The sequence below is a fragment of the Gasterosteus aculeatus genome, chromosome 13 (genome assembly GCF_964276395.1).
Source record: "Gasterosteus aculeatus chromosome 13, fGasAcu3.hap1.1, whole genome shotgun sequence".
Taxonomy (NCBI): domain Eukaryota; kingdom Metazoa; phylum Chordata; class Actinopteri; order Perciformes; family Gasterosteidae; genus Gasterosteus; species Gasterosteus aculeatus.
In genome coordinates, this window is record NC_135701.1 from 12,044,974 (window position 1) to 12,071,529 (window position 26,556).

General features: G+C 42.9%; 2 protein-coding genes across 3 annotated transcripts; one reads left to right on the plus strand and one right to left on the minus strand.

The window, feature by feature from the left end:
• Window positions 1-285: 285 nt before the first annotated feature.
• On the plus strand, window positions 286-23,321 carry LOC120830758 (ras GTPase-activating protein 1). Of its 2 annotated transcripts, none has more exons than XM_040195639.2 (26): window positions 286-1,763; window positions 10,066-10,218; window positions 11,990-12,125; window positions 13,243-13,313; window positions 14,476-14,593; window positions 14,732-14,763; window positions 15,036-15,088; window positions 15,274-15,424; window positions 15,580-15,658; window positions 15,878-16,001; window positions 16,142-16,298; window positions 16,420-16,507; window positions 16,826-16,906; window positions 17,471-17,628; window positions 17,775-17,851; window positions 18,025-18,197; window positions 18,297-18,456; window positions 18,644-18,786; window positions 19,104-19,219; window positions 19,319-19,405; window positions 19,520-19,587; window positions 19,668-19,756; window positions 19,946-20,023; window positions 20,128-20,262; window positions 20,345-20,424; window positions 21,979-23,321. In XM_040195639.2, exons 1-26 carry the CDS (start codon window positions 1,222-1,224, stop codon window positions 22,025-22,027), a joined length of 3,198 nt encoding a protein of 1,065 aa, XP_040051573.2. In that variant the 5' UTR covers window positions 286-1,221; the 3' UTR covers window positions 22,028-23,321. The 2 variants fall into 2 exon arrangements, with proteins under 2 accessions (XP_040051573.2, XP_040051575.1); XM_040195641.2 differs by lacking the exon at window positions 286-1,763 and adding an exon at window positions 5,877-6,274.
• Window positions 21,324-25,474, minus strand: ccnh (cyclin H). Its single transcript, XM_040195642.2, has 10 exons — window positions 25,343-25,474; window positions 25,123-25,247; window positions 24,890-25,012; window positions 24,662-24,735; window positions 24,347-24,560; window positions 24,086-24,249; window positions 23,786-23,856; window positions 23,571-23,676; window positions 21,652-21,715; window positions 21,324-21,575 (listed from the first exon to the last, which is right to left on the minus strand). Exons 2-10 carry the CDS (start codon window positions 25,237-25,239, stop codon window positions 21,549-21,551), a joined length of 960 nt encoding a protein of 319 aa, XP_040051576.2. The 5' UTR covers window positions 25,240-25,247; window positions 25,343-25,474; the 3' UTR covers window positions 21,324-21,548.
• Window positions 25,475-26,556: the final 1,082 nt, after the last annotated feature.

Sequence of the window (26,556 nt, forward strand, 5' to 3'; positions counted from 1 at the left end):
AAATGGAATGCTGCGCTAGCAAAAATGAACAAAGATGGACTTTCTGTCACAAAGCCAGAGCGATATTCACTGTCTTCGGCAGTATATCAAAGTGCTAATTAAAAAGCTCCACAAGACCATTATGCATATTTCATCCAGGAAGACTAAATGATGTCTGTCCAGATGACAAGCTTGGATGTTCATCAACCAAAAAGGGGAAGTTATTGGAAGGGCTGCAGTTAACGACCATTTCCATTAGCGATCAATCGTCTGATCTATGAAACGTCAGAAGGTACTGAACGCGTCCATCATGATTTCTGACACTCCACAGTGGTTTCTTTTAATGTATCGATTTAATATCTATAATCTACAGCTCTTTTTGTACTGTGTGACATTCATAAAAGCAAATATCATTATTATTATTAAAGCCATTGGCACCCAAGCTTTGTTGTCAGAGCGCCGATGAGCAGATGAAGATATCATGGATTGAACCGGAGCCGCTCTGTGTTCAACTGGCCGTGTCTGGGGGGTGAGTGAAGAGGGGAGCGAGAGGGAGAGGGAGGGGAGAAAGAGCAGCGCAGCCACCAGCGCTGAAACCCAGAAACTAAGGCGAACTTAGCTTCCGAAAACGACATAATAATTTACTTTTACGACATGGGAGTTCGCGCGGAACAAGCTGGATTTCGGCGATAAGGCTGGATCGCTGGTGGACTTTACCCAAGACGGCTAGAAACTCAAGAGGGAAGAAAACAACAACAACAACACGGGAAAAAGACGGGGGTTACACACAACAATAAAACAACACTCCCAGACAAGTGGTCTGCCTTCTGCTGAGAGGGGGGGGGGGTCCGTACTAATGAACAGGAAATGTTGGTGAATTTATATTCCATGTGAATTGTACATGTTGACTTCCAGACGGTGTTGCTTGTGTGAACTTTAAACTCGGGAGACAATGAAGACATAAGCGAGCAAGAACTCCTCAAGTGTCTCGAGGCTGCTAGCCGTCCCGCTAGCGCTAGCTTGGCTGCCTCGTCGCGAGCGAATGCGAGGTAACGCTAGTGCGGCCAACTGAGCGGAGTTAGCTTGTCGGCTAACGTTAGCTGGCTAGCACAGCGCTTTTTGAAAAACTTTGGGTGTTGTTGTTTTCCCAGGAGCGTAAACACTGAAGGAGTTTTGTAAGAACCGAGGGGAAGGGCGGGCTCCCTTCTGGACTCCCCCCGCGCAGCTACACGTTGCCCTAATATGATGGCGACGGAGGTCAGCAGTGAGGATGCGGGCTTGGTCACGACAGGGGTGGCAGGCGGAGGAGGCCCGGACACGGCCCCTTTCACCTACCATACCAACCCGAGCCGAGTGCGGGTGCCCGATTTGGGACAACCAGCAGCACAAAACCCGCGCCCAAATTGGAACCCCTTTTCAGGCTCGCTTCCCGAAATGACTCCGACCCACCCGCTTCCTAGCGGGGATGTGACCGGACCCGGGCTCTCCGCTGCAGGGAGTGGCGGAGCAGGAGGTGGACATCCACCCTCACAGGGATCAAGTTCAGGGACCGTCGCGGGCGGCGTTTGCTACTCTCCCACTTCGGAGGGTCCAGCTAGTCGGATCTCACCCACGCGCACAGGCCCGGATGGACCCGCCGACTTCCCCCCACTGCCACCGCCGCCTCCTCCCCCTCCGGGTTGCGGGGCGCCCGCGGGCACCGTGGATGAGAGCGACATGCAGGATGGACCGGAATACGAGGAAGAAGAAGTGGTCTTCCCACTGTCTGCACCTCCTACGAACCAGTAAGTACGCTGGTAATGTAAAATACATCTGGGTCATTTATACCTGGAAACCAGCGTCCTGTGCTACTTGTGTCCACTTCCTTCCAGCTGTAATCTATGCGAGGTCAGAATTTCACTCCTGCAGGAGTAATAGTGTCACCTGTCATCGGTGCTGATCGTCAAACCAGACTGATTAACTTAGTTGTCTTACATTCTCAAACTTTTTTTCTTCTTCTTTTAATCTAATATACTATATATGAGTTGAACTGGGAGCAGAAAGTGGAATTTGATCCTACATTCAGTTGTTTAAACAGCCAACGTAAATTCGATTTGTTGTTTGACCCCCATTCAAAATGCAGCCAACAGTATTGAAGACTGTTTGCTTGGTCTCTCATCTGCTCACAAGTGAAAACAAGCTTAAAACGGAGCATATGTCAACCCCCCCAGCAACTGAATACAATATCTTACATATAATACTACTGTGGAAGTAGTAGTTTTGCCAAAGCAGACTTCTTCACGCGTTTGCACTTGAACTGCAGTTTATCACCTTTAGCTCTTGCCAGTGTGACAGTGGACAGGTTGTCACTTGTGCATGGATGACATTGTTTTTTTGTTGGTCTAGTTTGTTTCACAATGAGTGTCTGGTAGTCAGATATTTCTCCGTTACAGTCACTAACACACATAACTTCACATGCTTGTGGTAGTCCAAATGACTCTGCTCCCCCTCTCTCATTCTTGCCTAATCTGAGATACTCAATTTAGTTGTGAAAGGTTCATATGCAACACAATCCTTGTTTCTGTATTGTGGTTGTGGTTTTGGTGAATTGCTTGTAGTAGTGAAGGAAGTTGGACCACACTTTTTTTTTTTAGTTATTCGTGTGCTCTTTGCCAATATGTGTTTTGAAAGTGTGCACTGAAGTTCATGCGAGGCCTTTTAATCCGCTAAAGGATAGTGACGAAATATACCAAGCGCTTATGGTTGACTACAACATTCATTCTTGCTTAATTTCCGCAATCGGCAACTATTTGTCTATTATAAGACAATTGCATGCACCAAACATCCCATCCAAAAATATTTCGGTCAATTGCCGCGTGTTTGCACAGTTATGTGCGTGCTCATCGTGAGAACACTTGCCAATAGAGATACGAGCGAGGCCAGACGCCGGCTCGCCTCACAGCCAGGCGGATAGCCTTCATTCGGCGGGGGAGTCGTACGGGGCTGCCGTCGCCTTGTGATGATGGCCCAGATATGGCGAGGGTCTGTCCGTCCTTCAGTAATGGTTACTGATCCGCTGTGATAGACGGGGGCTGACGTTCTGATACTTTGTAAGATCACTGTGTCACCCAGCAGTGCTGTTTTACACATCTTAAAATTCAGGCAAACGTGTGATATATTTACGGACGGAGGCATGTTGCCAAATGTATGGCATAAAAATAACTTCCCTTGAATCTCATTATTGTATATGTCTAGTACGACCATTTTGTTGTTGTGGTTGTGGTGAACATTTGTCTTTCAGTCCGCCTGTAATAGCATGTAACCGTGCCAAACAAACCACTTGCAGTAACGGTTGTTTTATTCACAGCTGACTACCCTGAGTGTTGCTGAGTTTCCCCCTGTCCCTTCAGCTGTGTTGCTAGCTGTGTAATCGGGCTCCACGGCTGATCTTGTATTCCTTTGAGTTATGTTCGTAGTCTGCAAAGTACGTGTTGTGAGAGTGATGGTGGAAAACTTCCACACTGTTGGAAGTGGTCCCACTGTGACAGTGAAAGCTAAACTCGGCACATCGGCAGAGGGAAAATGTTAGAGCGGCCCGACCAAACTTAAAAGACGGTGGTGCCAATCATTCACACCTCTGTGCAAGAGTCATTAATTCATGAACAATGGCTGCAGCAATGCGGAAGAATTCCACTCTGGTGATAATTTAACCAGGAGGCCACACTGGAGAGGTCAGGTGGCCCGAACACAGCGTGTTCGAAACCTCCGCCCCAGTGCATGAGCTTAAACAAATAGAATGTTGGGAAATTAGTTGTTGATTTTGAGTTTCCACGAAGATTAGTGCGGATTTTAAAATTATAAAGGTTTCCCCGGGGAGGCGGTGGTAGGTGTGGGGGGGAAACGATGGATTTGAAGAACAGTGGCTGTGTGATTGAGTTAAGCACTTGGCTGCGGACACGTCTCTCTAACTGCAGCACTAATTGAGTAGCCACACTACCTAATGGCCCTTTGTTGGGGGAGGCCCGGACAGTGCAATCTGAAACCGCACAAGGACCATATCCAGTGGCGGCTGCTGGATTTTTTTTTGGTAGGGGCAGCCAATCAGTTTCAGTGACCATCCCAGTTTGATTCAATGCAAAAACACACGTTATTACTTTGCAGTTAAATATTTACTATTTATTCCAACAGTTTAACACAATAAGGATATCTTATTCAAACAATTCAGTATATGAATGAATATATAATATATATTCAGAATATGATAGAACTACCATATCGTAACTATATCCAATATAATTGTATAATACATATATTAAAGGATAAATCCTATGGTTTCAATGCATTTACAATATGTTACCAGCGTCCTGTTGTGCCCTTCTAATACCCACACTGGCCGCTTTTTCTCTCCTACATCCTGTTTTCAAGACTCCTAAACCACTCATTGTGGCCTTAACAGGACCTTCAAAAGCATTTGTCGTGTTTGACAATACCTAGGATTCTTTTTTTGAATGAGTCCACATTACTTGGGTGTGCTGAATAATAAGTTGTGTTGGCATAGAACATATTACAGATCCAGGTTAGTGTTATGCACCATAGCAACAGGCAGGCTTCCTGCACAACAAGTGCAATAAAGTATTTCAAACCAGAGCGGCCTAACAATAGCATAACTGACGGCTATTGTTGCATGTTTTCATTTTATTGAGACGCACAATCTGACCGTCTCACGGAAGTTGGTCTAAGTTTCACCGCATTCAGTTTGACAGGAAGTGAGACCTTAGGTCGCTTTCACACTTATCCTGTTTGATTAGTTAGAAACAAAAGTGATTGCTTTCCCCGGGTTGTACAGTTTGTTTGGTCTGGTGTGATAGCTGTCAATCAAACAACCGAACCCCAGCCGTGTGACGCGGTCAGGATGATCTACATTTAAAGGCATGCATATGAGTTTGTCATATTCGGCATTTCACTGATTCATTCTGTAAAAAAAATGGGCTAGTGTCCCACTTTGTTTGCTGTCATTTCATTAGTTTCATTAAAAAGTGTGTGACAGTTATTCCACCGATGCCCGCCACATAACCCACCTCAAACCCTTGGCCAGTGGTCCTTAGACATGCTACCATGGTTACCAGCTCCCCCCCTCACAATTTGAATACTTATTTGTTGTCTATGTAACATTTTTAGAGATTGGTGCATAGAAAAGCATACATGCAGATGTCCTAATTGCATATCTTACCAAAGCTGTGCCAATGAAAACTTTACTTCACACTGCTATAGTTGATCTTAAACTGAAAATCGGTACCAAATATACACGTTAAGTAAAATATTTTACTGCCGTTAATTGCTAGTTGCCAGAATTTTGTTTCCCTTTTTGTATTGTACAGGTAGATGACAGTGAAGCCTATTATCACTGAATGGTGTTATTTCAGGGACGCTGATTCACAGCAGGAGCGCCGAGATGTCGGCTTTGGTTCGGGCCTTTCTCTCTCCATATGTACATTATATGAGTAGATGGTCAAAGGAGAACAATTTACACTGCAGTTATTTGGCTGCTTGATTGGTGCATGAACCCATACTGTGTTTGCATTACGAGCCCTGGTGTTCATTTACTAAAAGAGTAATTGGGGTTGAGTTAAAACTAGTGAGAAAAGTGAGGAGCAGGTTAACGTGTGTTTTAATCTTTCAGCATCGTTAACACCAACTGTCTATAAAGTACCCTCTAAAATCAGAGGCTTGTGGTATTTATTTCCACTGATGCCTTCTGCTTATTTGATTACGGGTAGCACATGAATATGTATTCATATAGAGAGATGCCACTCCCTACTCTTTCCGTCCCACTGCTTTAAAAACCAATAGGCGACATGCTCATGATGCGTGGCTTTATGAGAGCGAGGAAGAGGGGAGGGTAAGAGCAAGAGATCGCCAGAGCAGGATACATTTGGAGCAAACGCACCCGGACCAGTTAGCTTTTTTTGGAAAAATCCAATTCTTCAGAAGTAGTCTGCGAAGGATAACGGAACAAGACTGGTTCTTCCAGTTATCCTCAAATTACATATCTTAACTACATGCACATGCGTCTCTGTGTCCTGGCGTCCGTCTTACCTCCCTGGATTATGCGCATCGACACTGGAGACGGGAGATGACTGTATCAGGGCAGCAGCAGGGTCACATCATGATGCCTCGTACGGATTTTGAACTACCTCTGCTCTGCTTTCCGCGTTGGAGCTCGCCGTTTTCCCCTGGCCAGCGGTATCGGTGGAGTGGGTTCACCTTGTGAGGCCACAGGAGACGGGAGGGAGATGCAGCAAAGAGCAAACTCGGCGTAAGTGGGGCATCATTTCTCCCCGCCTCCCCAACAAAGTGCTGGCAACTCCTGCTCATCAACTTCATTTTTAATTTTAGATTTAGAATTTTAATGTAGTTAGAAATACTATTCTTTTAAAAGGGAAAAATCATGTGTGTGTAGTTTATTATTTTCATGCATAATGTGCCTTATTTGTCTGATAATCAAGTTCACAGGTGTGACACACATAGGTCTCATGCTAAAAATGTGTAACCACACTGAAATAGGTGAGACTAATTGAGCGTAGTGGCTCTGTTTTAGAACTGTTAGTGCAGCGTTTACATGCCATTCACTTTGTATGTAGAAAACAAGTTGTACTCAATGGCCCCTTTTTTTTTTTTAAAAGCCAGCATCTCCACAGAGCAGCACTGTAATGCAATGTTTCATTTATTTTGAAACTGACGAGGGCTGACAGGACGTCTGTGGAGATGTTTGAGTACAGCTGCGTCTATTGAGCGAGGGAAGAAGATGAAGAAAAGAGACGTGAGCCAAAGCCAAAGAGTTCATAAGGGAGCTTAACGAGGGACAAGCGGACTGACCGAGAGATCACGTCCAACTCACTCAAGTCACTGTGAACGGTCCTGGTGGACTGATTGTCCCCCAAGCGAGTCGAGTCCAGCAAACCAAAGTGAGATTCTTCTAGCACGCGTAAACAGTGAAGCGGCACACAAAGAAGATTGGCTCTTTGTTCACCTCAAATGTTAATGTAGGTATTCATTTTAATTCCAAAAAATGAATACATAATGCTTACTTAAATCATTAAGTACTACCCAACAGACCCAAGTCATGCTTCAGTGATTTCTGTCTGTAAACTATCATGTGGTGTGCTCGTTTGGAGCACAAACGTTTCAGAGGACTCTATGTCCCTTTCAAAATAACTTGCCTCACACGGTTTGATTTCTGTTCTCTTTCTATTTGTTATGGTCAGTAATTGTCTCCTTTATCGTTGTCATTCTGTAATTCCTTCTATGGGAAGTATACAAAATACTTAAACAGGCAGTCGTCAGCGGTGCTGTCTGGAACACATCAATGATGCTCTTTAGCCTCCAGTTTATTGATGAGGCCACATTTATATTGCTTTACACAAATTTCCTTTTTTATCAGTTTTTCTATCTAATTAGAACATGCACGGTATGCCGTCATGTATTTTCTTTCCTGCAGTTAAGGCACACATTAGACTGCGTAAATCTTTCAATACAACTAATGTATATCTACAAATTATAAAATGTCATCTTTACTGTAGTTTGACTCTGTAACTTAGATAAAAGTCTTTGCCTCTGTGCTTCCTGGCTTCATGGTGCCACAGGTTGTTCTTTCCGAATCAAAAGCTTTAAACTTTGAGTAAACCCACAGTGACGGTTTAAGTGGCTCGACCCTGCGGGCCTAATCTACAAATAGCAAATCAGTCCTGTCTCATCAGGATTCCTGTGATTCTTTAAGGCATTCTTGAATGTAGCCATATGTATTGTACACACTATATTTTGTGCTGTGGTGCTTGCTGGGGCCAAAGTCTCATGATCTGGCGTCCTTCCCAAGCTACCTAAGCTCGGGCATGTTCAATTTCAGCAGCAGAGGAGAAACATTGTTCTTAACTTTCATGCATGGCTCAGCTAATTGTTGTTAATTTACAGGCCACTTTGCATGCAGGTACTGCGGAAAGCATCGCCCGTGGTGCTTGTCTCCCACTGAAGTGACTAAGTGGGTGTAGTTGTAAAAGGGATGTATTTGTGACTTGGTTACTGTGGAAAAACACCATGTTATGCCCCACATGCGAGGAGCCTCCAGTGCACGCATTAATACCCATCCATCTGTTTCAGGAAAGCTGTTGTTGACTTTTACCCAACTGTCTTCAGAGAGACTGATGCCTCATCCCGAGCCGGGCGTCCGTAGAGGAGAGACGCAGAGCGTCGCCGCGCCGCTCGCTGTTCATGTACCAACATGCCGACGCATTCCTCAAGCTGACAGCAGCACTGCGTTCTTTCACTGCTGTCCGGGCTCATGCTCATAATAGCCTGCCGCAACACCCTTCCTGCCTTTTCTTTTTTTCTCACATCCCATAATGGATGGTGTGATATAGGAATGTAACACTATGGCACAAAAACTTTAGACTATGTCGTTTTTTCCCCTCAAATGTATGGGTGGGATGTACAGTGCAAAGATAAATGCACATAATAATAATAGTAAATATTAGGTAAAAACGCTATGTTTAAATCTGATTCTAACCTGCGGTTCAGTCACTAGCGCTTTAGAGGTGACTATGTTGTGTATTTTAAATGAATGGAAAACCATGTACAGCCGTCAAGACAAAGCAGAATACAATATATATCAAATATTTTGTTAAACCAACAAAGCAAGCCTCGTCCTGCACGTGAACCAGTGGAGAGATTGTGCTTGATACGGATTATCCCTACAGGATTAAGACACGTTTGGGAGGATGTGGGCACCTGCTTGATTCTCCAACCCAACGAAAGACCTGAAAATATCTCTTTCCCTGTTTGTTTGAGGCCCGTAGTGCAACCAGGATTCAGGCTGTTAATAGTTGCATGTCCGCCCAAAGCAAGAGCTTTAACAGTAAACTATGGGAGGGGCCAATGTACAGAGATCTGCCCGCCCCCTTTGGGATGTTTACTGGTGATCAAGGGACTTTGATGTGGCGGTCATTTTATATAGTGTTTATTGGGTCATTTGTATGTTTTTGTGAGAGTATAAACTTATAAATATAATGCCTTATTGACTCAAACTCGCTTCTTTGGTTCATAGCGGTTCTTTCTCCCTTTCATCTTTTGTGGTCGTCTTCCTTTTCTGTTTCAGTTTTCAGCTCTCCCGCTCGGTCGCCCTCTTCGATGCTCTTATCACCCAAATCCCCCTCAAAGACCCCTCACAGACCCTTAACTCTCCCCCCCAGCTCCACAAAGCTTCCCCTGCATACTCGTAATGGTGGACTTCTCCGGGTATTTCTTTGCGGGTCGGGCCTTCAGCTCCCCTGATCCATATGGGAATTCCTTTAGGTCTCCTGTGAAAAGAGCTACTGCAACACAACGATTCATCTTCTCCGGTTCGAGAGACACCGTTGGCCTCAATTTAGAAAAGCATGTTAATTTTTTACACCTGCTGGCAAGCCCTAGTCAAGTTCAGCCTCACCACCTAAAATTTTAACCAGTGTTGTTCCTGAGGCTTCTGTTTAATTCATAAAGCAGCAGCCGTTAATGGTCTGCTGGAAAGTGAAAAAGAAATGCCATCTATTTAAAAAATACTTGACCAAAGCTCAATGCTCTCAAGGTTCAATGTGTGCATGTCTTCATGTCTTAAGACATCAGATAAGCTGATGGAACTTACATTTTTTATTTCTTGAAAATAAACGTAAGAACTCAGAATACTCTTGTTATTCTATATTGTTAGATAGATGCGGGATCTGTGTCCTGTTATTTTATCTAACGTATTCTGGGTTGGCCTTTGTTTCTGAAGTCTGTTGGGCAAAACAAATCTCATGAACTTATTATTTTGACCTCAGGAGGTTGTTTGTATTTCCACAATTGTAATGGTTTTAAGTGGGTTCTTTTATCTTCATTCCGATACATTTAACAGAAATTACGTCGTCCATTGGAATAAATATTGTTTTAATGCATATGGAAATATGGATCAATTTTTTGAGGTGCTACCATTTTCAGTTATTCCTCCCAGCTATACATACATCTTTATCAACAAATCTCTGACTGTAGTTTGAACTGACACACCTTCCTAATGCTTTCCATCCCATCTTTCCATCGCAGGTGGTACCATGGCAAGCTAGACCGAACCATCGCTGAGGAGCGGCTGCGGCAGGCCCGGAACCCCGGCAGCTACCTCATCAGGGAGAGCGACCGCCGGCCCGGTTCCTTTGTCCTGTCTTTCCTCAGCGTGACCAATGGGGTCAACCATTTCAGGTACGAAAGAGTGCATGCGGCGAGCAGAAACGGAGTAGTCTCCGCTCTGTGCCTTTTTAGGAAGAACATGTGCGTTGCTTTATTTGACCCACCTATAGTAGGTGAACTATAACACAACGTGGCATGTCACACTAAGCCGGCAGCGTGCCACCTAAGTAGAAGATTAGGATACAGGGTACAGAAGTTATGCATTACATGCTAACCAAAAGGGCCGATAGACACAAGTATCACAAATGTGAACAAATGGTGGTCAGTTGATACTGAATTGAAAATGTTTAGGTTTGAAGTGGTTTCTCAACCCATTTGTGAAACCGACATTTAGACAATGTGTTTATAGTCTTGCTTCCACTTATGCAAACATAATTTCTCATTTCTGTTGTAAGCCATGACTCTGCATGTGTGGTGTGACTGTGGGCGGACCAATAATCAAGAAGTAGAGTGCAGAAGCACACTTGTCTAAACAATAACCCCAAACAAAGGAGTTTAAAACTCTACTGAAAAGCCAGGTAACTTAAAAAACTCTGAGGGCACGTTTGAAGTCCCTGTCTGCGGCTTTGAGGAGATCAATGGACAGAAAACTGGGTCCATTTCTTATCAATGCTATTTTGATCTACAGAACTATTGTCAAGTGCAAGAAAATGTTGAGAAATAAAAGCTTATATGTTCTCCAGTACGACCGTGACTTAAACCCCCGGCAGAGCACTACTACAGTGAAGGAAATTACATTTATTGAAGCTTTTATCGAACGTTTTTTTAAGTGGTCATTTTAAAGTACATTTGATGTGTATGTTACAAAGAGGGAACAAGAACCTTGTAAGGAAGTTTGAAAATAAAGCTTTCCATAAATGTCTCTTTAAGTGTTAAGAGGAAGACCCTCCCTGAGTATCAAACACAACTCATCATTATTCTAAAGAGTCCCATAATACTCTGTCATATGTTTTGTCTACTTGAAGATGGGGTGTAAAAAAGTGTTTTAGATCCATAAGAATGCTACGGCGTGCTAAGGGCCCCCCTCACCTCCCCCACCAGGGTTTAGCATTCCGTCGTATGTGTCAATTCCCACTGTAAGGACTTAAAGACTTAATATGGGCCTGTGATGAAAGTCCTTCACTGGCGCGTATCTATTTAGTACATTGTGCGACCTCTTAGTTCAAATATATGTTCTTTAAAAAGGAAAAAAAACTTAAACATTTCCTCCACAAAGTGCATAACAATGACATCATACTTGATTTAGTTTAAAGACATGATCTCATTGATTCTAATTGAACTACGAACATAAGGTAAATTGTATGACATCTAGACTTTTAAAGGTCAATGTCCTTAGATTGTGCACGCAGCAAATGAGTAATCACACAATTGCATTTGTTCAGCATCAATAAAGGATCCACTCAATTGATGAGCTGTAGGATTAGTGGCCTTGGAATGGGATATGGTTTAGAGCAGAACTTTTATCGTGGCATAGTAAGAGTCCGATGGTTGGATTCAGAGAACCAGCCCCAATCTCCCTTTCGCTCACTGTCTGAAATCATCTTATTATCACATTACCATTACATACCTGCTATTTTCAGACATTTAAAGATCATGCTACAGTTTAGTTTGATGTTCTGTTTTTGTTCATACGTGACATATTCCATCTGATGAAAAAACCTTGTTTTGTACGTGGATATTTCCCTTTCCATTGAGACTGAGTAGACATGTTCGATGTTCTTTACTGCCTGTTTTTACAAACAACTTTGGCTTCTTTTATCCTTGTTGTGCCTTCTCTCGACAGGATAATCGCCATGTGTGGGGACTACTACATTGGTGGGCGACGGTTCTCTTCTCTGTCGGACCTGATCGGTTACTACAGCTATGTGTCTTGCCTGCTAAAAGAAGAGAAACTGCTCTCGCCAGTGGCGCCCCCCGAGGTAGGACTGTACTGTACTGTACTGTACTACTACATGTTAAAGTGCAATTCTGGTAAATTTTGAGGCTTTCCCTTGACAATTCGAGTAGGTTTTGTTCAAAATGATTATTGCAAAAAACACATTGTATAAATAATGTGCAATACTCCCAGTCGGTTAATTCTATAACATTTGAGCTGAAATGGCGTACTATTAAATATTTCCTGCGTCTTTCATCTGTAGGACTACATCCACACTAATTTGTTTCTCTTGAAATTGTTTTAAAATTCAAACTATCCACTTCCACACAACTGTTTCAGCATTTCTGTAGATATTACTTCCGTCCATGCTTTATAAGTCATTATATCACATGACTGTCCCTGTACACTCGGCATGCGCCCGCCGGTGTAAACAGGAATAATATTGCCGAGTTACAGAAAATACTAGTATCATAGTATTCTTCAATAATAAAAGGTTGGGCTTAATACTTCATCTATAATCTTCCTCTGTATACTCAAAAAAACAGATTTGCAACTAATAAAAAATACCCCCCCAAAACATCCAAGCTTAACTAGATCATTGTTCAATAAATTTGGTCTCGGCAGCTTGTTGTTTTCAGCACTGGAATGTCTGACTAGGTGAATTAGTCACCTTTTGCTGCTTGAAATTGGCTTTATACAGAGAACCCCCCCAAAAATATGGAAATAAGAAACTTTAATATATGTTAAATGGATGAAATAACTGACAAAAGGAATGCAAAGCGTATCTTAATGCCAAGAAGTGTTCTCCTCCAAAAGCAGTTTAACCTCATTTAAATGTTGGAGAGTTGAAAGGTGACTGGAGGATCTTTATCTCTTTGTGGTTACTTAAGTCAGTCGTGATTCCTTTAATCAGCCTCAATTTTCAAGGGAGTGTTTTGTAGTTTCCCCTTTTACTTTTTCTTTCGGGCAGTATACACAGCTGTTTAAGGCAATGCTCAAGTTAATACTAATTAGATTTTTTTTTTTTTTGTGGAGCGCAATATCTCCCAGAGGGACTAGTAGAACACTTTGTGGAGTAATTGGAGGATTTAACACGGATGTGGCTTTTGAAGGTCATGGCTGAGAAAGAGAGTTTCTGCTTTGTGTGCGTGTTTCCACAGCCTGTGGAGGACAGGAGGAGAGTCCGAGCCATACTTCCATACACCAAAGTGCCAGATACGGACGAGATCAGGTAGGGCTCTGATTTGGAACCATTCACCTCCCTTGTGTGATGCTTGTATGCTAAAATGTTCGTATCCATCCAGTCACTTACAAATACTCTCGTTAATACGATCTGCAATCTCTGAGACACAGACAATCCCCGATCATCCCCTGGGCTCAAAACATTTTACTTTGATTGTATTGCTCCCTAAGCAGCACAGTATTCCTTTTAGTGATTTTTGGGTGAGGGCGGGTGGGGTCGTCACAGGCAGCATGGAAAGCACATCATCCGATTGTTATTGAAAAACAGTCCCCCCCCCTGTCATTAAAGTGCACTAAGCACACTTACTGATGATCCCAGCTGTCCCTGAGTACCTAAATCTGATGAACATCTGCCTGAAGTCGGCCTCAGCCATAAGTCTGTCAGGGGGGAAGGTCCCTAGCCTGTTTTTTGGCCTCTGCTCCGAAAATGGCGTACCCATGATAAAAGGTATAATTACTCTGGAACTACTCTGGCTATATGGACAATTTTGCGTTTTCTGATGTGTACTTATCAGTTTATATGTTACTGGTGAGGAAATAAACTCAAACCTTTTGAAATGTGCGGAATGCCTGAAAATACAGGCATAACAAAAACATAGTTATGTTTGGGGTATTTTCAAAGGGATAAGTCTAGATTGTAGCTACGACTCTAATGTTTCAAACGGTGTGACGGATTCATATATTCGTTTGTGACGACTACACGATAATCCTGTTGGTCGGGGTCTGTTTTGTAGCCTTTCACCAGTCAGAAGCGACCGCATGGTGACGTTTTTCTCCCGATGGCAGGTGATCTACCGGCACTAGTGAGCGACCTGGCCCCCCTGGTCTAACGCATGCGCTCACTCACAGAGTGCGACCCCCAGTGGACTTTTCAGGAATAGCAGCTACTTTTATAGAAATGCAATTTATGTCTTTTTGTAATTCTCACAATAGCCAATTCATCCGGCGGGCCGCACTGACACACAAATGTTTCAGTGTGCTGGTAGTGTTTTGATATTACAATGGACACTAAACAGACCGCATAGAATATGCAGATTTTAATGCCTGCAAAGGAGATTGGTTTAGTCATATTATAACATGTTTTTAGTCTTTATTTTTGCCAATCTGATGAATGTTTCCTAATGCCCGTTTTGACTTTCTTGTATCTTCAGCTTTCTGAAAGGGGACATGTTTATTGTTCACAATGAACTGGATGATGGCTGGATGTGGGTGACCAATGTTCGCACAGAAGAGCAGGGCCTCATTGTGGAGGATCTAGTGGAGGAGGTGGTAAGTACAGCACAAGATATCACGGCCATATACCTTTACTCATCAAAGACAATTATATGGAGGATTATAAATACATTACCATAGCAACCAACAGCAAAATTGGTTTCGGTTTTGATTTCGGTTTCTGATATTTTTCAGGGACGGGAGGAGGATCCACATGAGGGAAAAGCGTGAGTTGTGTTGCATTGAATTCACTCTGAAGCACAATGTAAAAGTTCACATGCCCACTTTTCTCATTAGAAGCGATCCTCTGATGCTGCACTTGTTAGTCAGCAGGATATTATCTACTCCAGTCAGTTAAGCCTCTTTGTTAGCCTCCATTCATACAACCAGGGTAGATTTGTCTGTAAGAATGGCCTGAGAGCACATTGTGCTCACTATGAGTCACTACCAGCAACATCCTGTCATAATAATAAGATTGTATTGTCGATGCCCTGAACAGCTGGTATCATGGAAAGATCACCAAGCAAGAGGCCTACAACCTGCTGATGACAGGTAGCATTCCTCTTCCTCTTTGCCTTTCATTCCTAATCACTAGCTACGCTATGATGCCTTCAAGTTGTCACAAATACACTATGAACATATTTGACAAAGTCCATTTGTCAAAATCCATTGCTGAGCACAAAAACCTTTTCTCTTTGTCACTATATCGGATTCTTTTGCCACCACTCATTTCATAGTTGGACAGGTGTGCAGTTTCCTCGTCCGACCATCGGACAACACACCTGGCGACTACTCCCTCTTTTTTCGCACCAATGAAAACATCCAAAGGTTTAAGATCTCCCCCACTCCCAACAATCAGTACATGATGGGGGGTAGGTACTACAACAGGTGAGTTTGGCGTCGTCTTCAGCAGCTGTTACAACATCTTCAAAGCCATTCAACGCTAATTGTAGAATTTTTGAAGTTGTAGCTGGCGTCCAAAGTGTCTTTTGACATCCTATAACTGATATGCTGGATCTTGTTTTGCTCTCTCTAACTGGCAGTGTTGATGACATCATCGACCATTACAAGAAAGAACAGATTGTTGAGGGCTACAACCTGAAAGAGCCAGTGTCAGTGCAGGTAGGTGCAAATGTATTCCAGCATTATTGATCCCGTTGGACGCTATGTTTGACTTACCAGAATAACGTTTGACGATTAAAGGGGATTGAAAGGAATTGAGTGATCACATGTTGTTACATGTTTATTGCCATGCAATGTTTTCAAATACTGATGGAAGCACTTAGTGGAAATATTTGATGGTTGCGCGATTGCTTATTCTGCTTTTTGGTTTTACTGTAGCACCAGGAACAAGTTCTTAGCGACACAGTAGATGGGAGAGAAATTTATAACACTATCAGACGGAAAACAAAAGACGCTTTCTACAAAAACATCGTGAAGAAAGGCTACCTCCAGTTCAACAAAGGTATGTTTGACATCTGGCTTAGTAAGGAGTAGCCTCTTGTAACATCCTGAATACTAACTCCCCTCTTGTCTTGTGTTCTTGTCAATCCGGATCTAAAACGATAATTGTTAAAAACTTTGAATGCTTCCAATCACTGTCAGGAAAAGGCAAAAGATGGAAGAACCTTTACTTTATCCTGGAGGGTAACGACGCCCAGCTCATCTACTTTGAGAGCGAAAAGAGAGCCACCAAACCCAAAGGGCTCATCGACCTAAGCGTGTGCTCTGTGTACGGTGTGCATGACAGTCTTTTTGGCAGGTGAGATGTTTTAAGCATTTGCTTTGGTCTGATTCAGTAAAGTTGGCAGTGAGCGCACCACATTTCTTTAACATGATCTTGTACCAATAAAAACTCTTCTGTCTGCTCTCTTTTATTTCAGGCCTCACTGTTTCCAGGTGGTTGTGCAGCACTTTAGTGAGGAACAGTACATATTCTACTTTGCAGGGGAGTCTCCAGAGCAAGCACAGGTAATGGAAGCACTGAGAACTGTCTGGGAAGGATCCGCATCTATTTTATTTCTGGGTCCAAAATACATCAATTTGTCTTCTGTCTCTAAATGACTCAACAATGGGAACTGCTCCTGTAGAAAACGAGAATATCGTTGCAGCTTGAGCTGGTTGTTCATCAGATAGTTTGCTATAGTGGTAAACGCAAACTCTGTGTGGGTGTGTGACAAAGATCCGCTGCTTTTTGTTTTTTATGAAATGTGTGGGCAGTTTACAGTGTTGGGAGCTCATGTGCACTGGGCTTTCCAAATGTTCTGACCGTGTTCTGTCTTTCTCCAGGATTGGATGAAATGCCTTCACACTTTCTGCAGTAACTTGAGGAAAACTACTCAGCCGACTTCCAACAAAAGGCTTCGACAGGTACACATTCGTGAAGACGAAGTAGAAACAGTAGATGATAAAATCTATCGAGCCGGTAAAAACGGTAATCATCCGAAGTTCACCAATAAAAAAAGTAAAGTTAGCTATTCATTTAAATTGTTCCCAGCTGTAACACGGTCACACTTCAATAATGCTTGTGAGCTCTCAATTTCCAAATCTGAATCAGTGCACTTTTTTAATATAGCAAAAGACAATGTCACCTTTTGTCACAGTGCTGGATTTAAGGCTTCATGCCTGGAAATCCATTATATATATTTTGTTTAATTCATAAGATTTATTTTGACATGATCACATACAATACAATACAAGACAGTGACATGTGTCAAGAGGCGCAGGCGTAAGTAAGAAGGAAGTAATTGAGTGAGAATCCATTAATTATATATGTTCATACTCTGATGGTCAATAAAAGGAAAATAATGCCTTATTTTCTCTCTGAAAAAATGAAAACACTGATAATCTACCATAAACCATTTCATAAAAATATCATGTTATGCAAACGTGTGTTCCATGTGTGGATTGTTTTTTAACTTTGTCTTCTCTCAGGTGAGCAGCCTGGTGCTGTATGTGGAGGAGGCCCACAAGCTGCCAGTGAAGTATTTTAACAGCCCCTACTGTAACATCTACCTGAACAGCGTCCAGGTGGCTAAAACGCACCCCAGGGAGGGGCAGAACCCCGTCTTCACCGAAGAGTTCATCTTTGAGTGAGTCCCTTGTTCCACGTTTGATTCGTCTACAGCTCTTCTGTATTGTCCCATCCTCACAATTTAAGCAACCCCTCTTGCTTAGAATGAATCCCATTTTCTTTCCTTATTTATAGAATAATAAAATGTGTTGGTCTTCTTTTCAGTGATCTGTCGAGTGAAATAAACCGATTTGAAATCAGCCTGAGCAACAAAACAAAAAAGAGCAAAGAAAGTGACATCTGTAAGTACATATATATATATATAAAACCAAATATGATCACTGTACGTCTCTGCATTCCTCTTATGAAGCACTTTGAGTCTGCCTTGTGTTTGAAAAGCGCTATACAAATAAAATTGCCTTGCCTGGCCTTATGTCCTTATGTGTTACTCCACGTGTCTCTGTCTCTCTCACAGTGTTCATGCGTTGCCAGCTGAACCGTCTGCAGAAGGGCCAGATGATCGATGAGTGGTTCCCTCTCAGTTCTCACGTGCCTCTGAAGGGCATCGAGCCCGGCTCTCTACGCGTACGTGCCCGCTACTCCATGGAGAAGATCATGCCTGAAGAGGAGTACAGCGAGTTCAAAGAGGTCTGAACCGCAGAGAAGTGGTTTGATTTTTGTCCATTAACTGTCGGCCTCTCTCCCCTTGGAAATAACTGTGACGTCATCGTTGTGCGTCCTCTGCAGATGATCTTGCAGAAAGAGTTCCATGTCATCTACGCTCTGGCCCACGTGTGTGGTCAGGACCGCACTTTACTGGCAAGCCTCCTCCTGCGGATCTTTAGACATGAGAAGGCTGAAGCCCCTCTCCTCAGGACACTCAACGACAGAGAGATCAACGTGGAAGGTCAGTAGTGACGAGCATATGGATCTGCATGCAAATCACTTTCATTATTAATGCTGGATGAAATGATAATGTAGTCTGCAGTGTTTTCACAGGGTTCAGCACGTTTGTTTGTTCGTTCGTCACTTTAGCTTAAAAACGGCATGCGCCCACACACTCAACTCACAAACTTCCTGTTCTCCACCACCAGACGAAGCCACGACATTATTCCGAGCGACCACGCTGGCCAGCACCCTGATGGAGCAGTACATGAAGGCCACGGCCACGCCCTTTGTCCACCACGCTCTCAAAGACACCATCCTCAAGATCATGGAGAGCAAGCAGTCGTGCGAGGTAAAGACCTACGAAGGGATCTCTTTTACACGCTGCTGTGCTCGGCCTCTCCGTGACGCGGCATCAGCGTGGCTGAGGGCTCAGTGGTGCGTGAGCCTAATGAGGACGACCTTTTGTTTTCTTCACTTCTCTGGTGTTATTAATAAGAAATATCAAAAAGGCATTTACTAGTGGCTGACCCAACACACACAATTTACAACATGTAATGCATGTTACTGTCAAATAGGATAATTATTATGTTATGGTTCACAATCATGCATTGTGAATTTAATTTTTGTCAGTTTTGTCTCTTACCTCCCTCCGTTTTTGCTTTTAAGCTGAACCCTTCAAAACTGGAAAAAAATGAGGATGTGAACCTGAACCTGGCTCATCTCCTCAACATCCTGTCTGAACTGGTGGAGAAGATCTTCATGGCTGCTGAGATTCTCCCACCGTAAGCATGAACCCCCATGTGCTCACACGGCGTTGTACCGTGGGAAGATCATGAACCAGAATATTCAGTCTTTGTTTTGTTTTTTTGTGACCCATTCAGGACTTTGAGGTTCATCTATGGCTGTCTGCAGAAGTCTGTGCAGGAGAAATGGCCAACTAACACCACCATGAGGACGAGAGTCGTAAGGTAGAGAACCAAAAATTATCCATTTTGGAAACCTATTAGTTTAGTCTGTGTTAACTGTCTATTAGTAATAAAACGTTTGTTCTCATTGATTCTAACGTATCATCCCTCCTCCAGTGGCTTTGTCTTTCTAAGGCTGATCTGTCCCGCCATCCTCAACCCCAGACTGTTCAACATCATAGCCGGTGAGCGTCCGTCAAAACAAGCCAGCCGAACCCCAACCGTACGCCATGTGACATGTTTCAATGTGCGTCTCTTCTTGCAGACCCTCCATCCTCAGCAGCAGGCAGGACCCTCACACTGGTGGCCAAGTCTGTCCAGAACTTGGCCAACCTGGTGGAGTTCGGTGCTAAGGTATGGATTATGCGCTAGAAGAAATATCAGGGGCTGGACATTAACGTAGTCATTTGCATTAGTAATTGTAGTGGCCATTTGTCCATGGGACCAACAAATCCTTACATCAAAGGTCCACTGATGCACCTACTGTTTAGTTTGTCTTACGTAGCAAGATAAAATGTTTTCTGTTTCCCCTTCCTGAAACAGGAACCTTATATGGAGGGTGTGAACCCTTTCATCAAAAACAACAAACACCGGATGATCATGTTTCTGGATGAGTTGGGGGTGAGTCGCTTTCTTTCATCAAGTCATCAAAGGTCTCTTAATGCAACCCTGCCAGCTGACCAAACTTCATGAGCTTAGCAAAGTGTCCACTGTGCTGTACGCAGAACGTCCCTGACCTCCCTGAAGCCACAGAGCACTTTAGGACGGATCTCTCCAGGGACCTGGCGGCGCTGCACGAGGTCTGTGCCACGCACTCGGGCGAGCTCCGGACGCTGAGCAACGAGAGGGGAGCCCAGCAGGTCAGAGGCCGACCCTTTTGTCTGCTGTCCTGTTTCAGAAGCTTCATCTAACTCCTGTTCCTCCCTCCCCCCCTCTCTGCAGCACGTGTTGAAAAAGCTGCTGGCCATCACTGAGCTCCTCCAGCAGAAGCAGACTCAGTATGCCATGTCCAACAGCAACAGGTAGTTCTGCACTCCTCATCCTCCCATCCTCCCGTCAAGTCTCCTCCACCGGAGTGCAGCCCAGAGGAGACCCTAGCATGCTCTACCCTCATCGCCATGGCAACCCCTCCATCATTTCCTCCTCCAGTTGTCCTGCCCGTCCCCCCCGTCCCCTTCCACATGCCATTTTTGTCCCATTCACCTCAAGAGAGCTATGAAACAACCGACGCAGTATCTAAAAAGATATTTAAAACCAAAAAGCGACCTGCAGGAGAGCTGGAGGCACCAAACCATCAAACTATTCACAACGCTGACTCGGGTACAGTTCATTCCCTTCATCACGAGGGCCAAATATTACTCTGTACCCACGATGTGTTCTGACAGCACAGGTTGCCAAAGTGTACCTCCTTCAATATGAGGAAACAGACTTAGCTAGTTCTCTCTGACCCCTTTTCTTGTAACTGGATTATGAGCGATAAAGCTTTTTATACTGTAATTGACTGATTTTATTTTAAGGTTGTGACAGTATTCAGTGCTGAAACTAGAATCTGTCTGTTTTTGTTTTCAAGATTGAAACAGTTTTTCTGAAAAGTACGGTTATTTTATATTAAGAATAAATTCTCTTGCTGGAATCATGAGTATATAAGTGAAATGAGCTGAATTTTTTTCCTCAGATTATATCAGTTATTTTGATTATCTGATCTTTTTTTTGTAACTTCAATGCCGGACAAGACTCGTAATCAGAGAAACCAAGTAAAGTGTTTACAGCAGCAATAGTACAGATTGTATCAGACATGCATGCACTTATTAAACAGTTTTTGTAAAGTAGATTATGGAGTCGTTCATTGTCCCCTGAAAAAGGAAGATTAACGTATGCAAGTATAATGAATAATCTTATTCTGCAGAAATAGGACACCAAGTGTAGAAAAATAGCTTTATTCATACTGCAGAACAAAGGCAAACCAAAGTATTGAATGTGTTTATAAAAAGTAAATATGACATGTACACTTATGCAAACTGTCTTTGACTCTCCGTGTATTTTCTCTAACGACACGGTCCTCCAATCTGGACAGTTTACTACTGGAATAAACTGTTGGTATACTAGAATAATATCTTTAAATCCCAAACCATTTTGTGGTAAATGCTCATAGCAAGTCTTCGTCAGTCCATTCCTGCAACAAAGACAAACAAGAGGTTTAAAATATGTTCCTTAACTAAGTCGGCATGTAAAGCACAATGCGCTCCCACCTCTTCTGTTAAACGGGGTTCTTTTGCTAAGTGACTGTCTTCTTCGTATCCTCTCTTCCGTTTGCTGCAATACAAAAGAGATTTTACTATTTCAGAAACAGATCTGTCTGGCCTAACTGTTGGTTAACGAGTGCATACAAGAAAGTCACATGGTTTCAACGACATCTCCATGATCGCCATTGTGTAGATGTAGTCTCCCCCTCACCCTCCTTGTCACTTCATTTAGACTAGTTCACCCCATGAATGAACATGTACACACTCGAAGCGTTTGAATTAAGAAACATTAAGTGGGCCTCTTTCAAACCTGTCCACTTTATTTACTTACAGGACAGAGTGCACCATCATGTCATTGGCTGCTGCCATCCAGGTAATGTGAGTTTTTACACAGTGTGGTAGTCGGACCTCTCAACCTGCCAGCTGAAGCGAGTCCTCGCTCCCCCCCGCCAGCTGCCCCACCGAAGACTTCCAGCAGTTTGTATCTAGAAAGCATGTGGCCTACATCTCCGGCAGTCCAAACGCTCTACGGCTGTTCTCTGTGGGAAACCACGCGCTGCATATCGGAACACCGTCCTTCCAAAGCCCCGTCCCACAATGCTTCAGACGCTGTGTGTTGAACCGATGACACTTTGACGAGAAGTTTCGTCGACTAAAACCCTGAAGAGTTGATTTCCTGCCACTTCCCTGTTGCCCCGGTTACGCTTTATTGACGCGTGTGGCGCCCTGACAGCTGCTACTTTCCTTGGACGAGACTTGCGGGGGGGCGTCCCAAAGCATTCGAGTAGCGTTTTCTGCCGTCATCAGGGAACTTAAACACAGCACCTCTCTCCAAGATGACACGAGCCTTAACTCCCTCCACTCCACCCGTATTTTCCACGAGGTCTTTCTTCAAACCCTAAACGACATTGTACGAACTGCCGCGTAGCACCGGAACCACTTGTTAGACTTTTATAAGCTGCTTTGTTTGTTGATAATATATACTTAGGCTTGTGTACCATGTAGCTGAACAGCACTGAAAGCTAGGCTGTAAGTTTGTAGGAGATATCTGTAACCTGTCCCGTGCATGTGTTTATCCTCAATGGATCCTGCTATTGTGTGTGTGGACCTACACATCTATATATGCTGCTCTGAGGAGCGTCACCTGAACGCCACACCTCCAAGCCTTTGGGTGTAAACAAAAGCTTTTTTGCATTTGCAGTCCCTCTCTCGCTCTCCTGACCTCACAGGGGGGCTTTTCAGAACACTTCTGCACCGACTATTTTCATATAGCTTCATCCTGAGAAGTCATGCCATGCACAGATTTATCCGCTTCACGGTCATAAGGGGTCGGCCCTGTGTGCCTCCTGATGACTCACGCCGCTGCAGAGTCTGAATCTGTGCCTGTCATAGCTCAAGAGTTTACCAAACTGTTTACTGTAGTTGCACTTAATGATACCACGGACCTCACCAAGTGTTACAAGACAGCTGGTGACCTCATCAGCGCCACCAATATCAGCTGTGCTGCGGAGCATGAATGATGTAGGTGGGAATGTGGCGTGCTGTTGTACTTCCTTTCTGTATTTCATACAGCTGATTTGTTCCTTTTTATTTTTCTACCTGATAATGAACCTTGAACCTTTTGCATCTTAGATACGACAACCTGGCTAAAATAAAACTGTTACTATGTATAACAACAGACATCTTGAATGGCTTCCGATTACAAAAGCGTACTCATACACACTTCAAATTGAAATTAAAACCATGCGCAAGATAACACTACAATGGTTCTGTCCCAATATAAGGACTGGTTTAAAGAACATTGTATTTGGTGTCTGATATCCACAAAGCTACACATTCTTAGTTTTGAAATTGCAGTGTATGCCGTGACAAGATGTTGTTCCCTCTGATCATTGGAAAACACACAAGGGACTTCATTTCCTTACTTGCTTGTACTGGAAAATTCAGCATGAATCCTTTCCAACTTCTTTTTGCAAGCATTCACATCCTCTGGTTTAGGAAGTTCGTACTTCTTAAGGAGGGTTTTCATCCCTGGATAAACACAGAAAACTTTAATCTCATGATTTCTTCAGTGCTACATAAATTGCAGTGAATCTACATCTCCATCTTGTGGCGTCAAATCAAGGTGCAGGGTACTCACGTCTCATAGACTCATACATCTTTGATAGGGTCTCTTTGTCTTCTTTCAGTTGCAGACATTCAGTCAGGTAGCTTATTAAAAATACAAAGGGAAGGCTTTCATTTATAAACTAAACTTTTTTTCTTCAGTGTAATTTCAGTTTGAGTGCCTTGTTTCCTTGTCTGGAGGAACATTCTTTTAATTGCTACACAAATAAGGTAATGTCACATGATTGTCAAATGTTTTGTTGTAACTAAATTACTTAAACTACTTTTCTAAATCCTAAATTGGCAGACAACAAACTTGATTTAACATGAGCACCTCTCCATGCTGAGGCCGGCCCTCGAGGCGCTGTTCAGTATAGCTGTTAGAGCGATCTGCGAGGGGGGAAACAGCAGACCTGCGTCCGTCATGGCTGCCTGTGTCAGAAAGTCGTCGGCATTCTTCCTCAGGGATTCTGGGTTCTCCAGCGTGGGGAACCTCGTCTGTTGGATGCAATTTATGAAAAGGATATCATCTGTTGATACAGGACAAATTGGATTACGAGTGCGAGAGTAACGATTGCAGCTGGAGCCGCCCTACCTTGAGGTCAATAAGCAGGCCCTCCATTGGTCGGTAGGGGGTGTGGACCACCAGGTGGAAGTTGAGTTGTTGGATGAGGAGCAGCTCGTACTCCAGGATCTGTTCCAGAACCATTTCCTGCCCTGCCGGGGTCTCCTGCAGAAGGTTGCCCACAAACTGGGTGCTGGAAACGTTGAACTCGTCCACTTTGCAAGACAGGTATGCACAAGTCAGCCTGCAATAGGAAGGTGCGGACGCAATTTACACAGCATTTAGCTTTTAGTCATTCACTCAAAATAAACACTCATTTTCGCCCCCAAACCCGTGTGTACTCACATGATGATCCTAGGGTGGTACTCCATAGTGGAGTTGTTCAGGTAGAATCTTCTGAAGTACATGATAGCTGTACCCTGCACAGGTGACACGCATGTAGGTCAGACATGCCATAGTACCCGGATGTGGAGCTTTTTTTTTCCTTCCTTCCTTCCTTCCTTTTTTTTTTACTGTATACAGTTCTGTTTACATGATTGTTCCCACACAGAAGAAGAAAAAAGCCCCACATACCACAACGGACTTGGGCATCACAGGTTTGAAGGCATTGCAGAAGTCGACCATCCTCTTTTCATAGTGTCGGAATATAACGTCTTCCTCGTGTCGTTCCAACAACTTGGACTCGCTCACTGCGGGCTTATTGAGGCGGACAGGAGGGACGAGGTCAAGTACACCGTCACACAATCGCCCTTTGGTGCTTGTTCTGTTACTTTGCGGTATCATTTGTATGTAACGTCCCAACGTACCTTCCCACTCTCTAGTATCTTCTTACGGGATTTCTGGTTGGCCTGGTACCTCTTCTGCTCAAGGTCGTCTTCGCCTCCAAAAATCCAGTATTTTCCCTGTGAACTTTTGTGAAACATGGCTGCTTCTGTAAGTAAACGGACAAGAACAGAAACGTTACGGAGCACGAGAGGCAAGGTCGAGTTGGCGTTTTCTCGTTTGCGCTTGTATCAATTAACATACTTTATTTGTGTAAGAACAGCCTCTTCAATTGCTCGTGAAACTTCAAAATCGCCTGTCTGAGAAACACACGCACCAGCAATAACAGTCCGATGCGTGTCGCATCTCCCCTCGTCACGTTGTCTCCTTCTGATGACGTAGATTACCGTAATTCATGATGCACGGCGCAAAAATAAATATTTAATTGTAGGCTTTTACCCTGATATATGCCATAAATCTCAAAGTAATGGGAATAGGGAAAGATAATAATTATATATATATATATATATATATATATATATATATATATATATATATAATTATTATCTTTCCCTATATATATATATATATATATATATATATATATATATATATATATATATATATATATATATATATATATATATATATATATATATAATTAAATAAATAAATAAAATAAAATAAAATAAATAAATAAAAATATATATATATATGATATAGTGCGAAATTGTATGGTGGTAAAATACTATGTCATGATATCTATGTATTAAAAGGTAATATATGTCGTATGTCGTAAAAGAGTCAAATGAATGTCAGACTATTGGTTCCCAAACTTTTTCTGTCAGGGCCCAGTTCGAGGACATTGTAGTTCGAACACAACAGCATGTCAAGTCCTTATGTCATTTTCACTTGAAGTGGCCACCCCCTATCAGAAGGGGCTACTCATTTCACACTATAATACAAATTATGTAAATGTATTATTATTATTAATGCATTTATTATTATGTTGCAGCTGGAAATTTTATTTGTATAGCGCTTTTCATACACAAGGCAGACTCAAAGTGCTTCACATCATAACATTTCATACAATAAAGTGAAATAAAATGCAGGAATTAAAAGACAATTTAAAACAGCAAATAAAATTGTAAATTAAAATCTTATCTTATATCTTATAAAATCTTAAAGTATATTATGTTCCTCTGGCATATAGCATGAAATAGAACTTCAGGTATTGTACACAAGTTAACATAAATGAATTTAAGAACTGTTTTTCAACTCTCGACAATGAATGTGGTAGCAGTTGTGACCTATTCTGCACTCACTACTAATTACTAACAACTACTAATATTGTTTACATGACAATTCATTATAATCTCAACATTATTTTGAGGGTTTAGACATGAATGGAAATATGGTGCCAGGATCCCCCAGACCACCCAACAAAGGTCAGACTGGGCCCAAAGTCCTCAGAACTT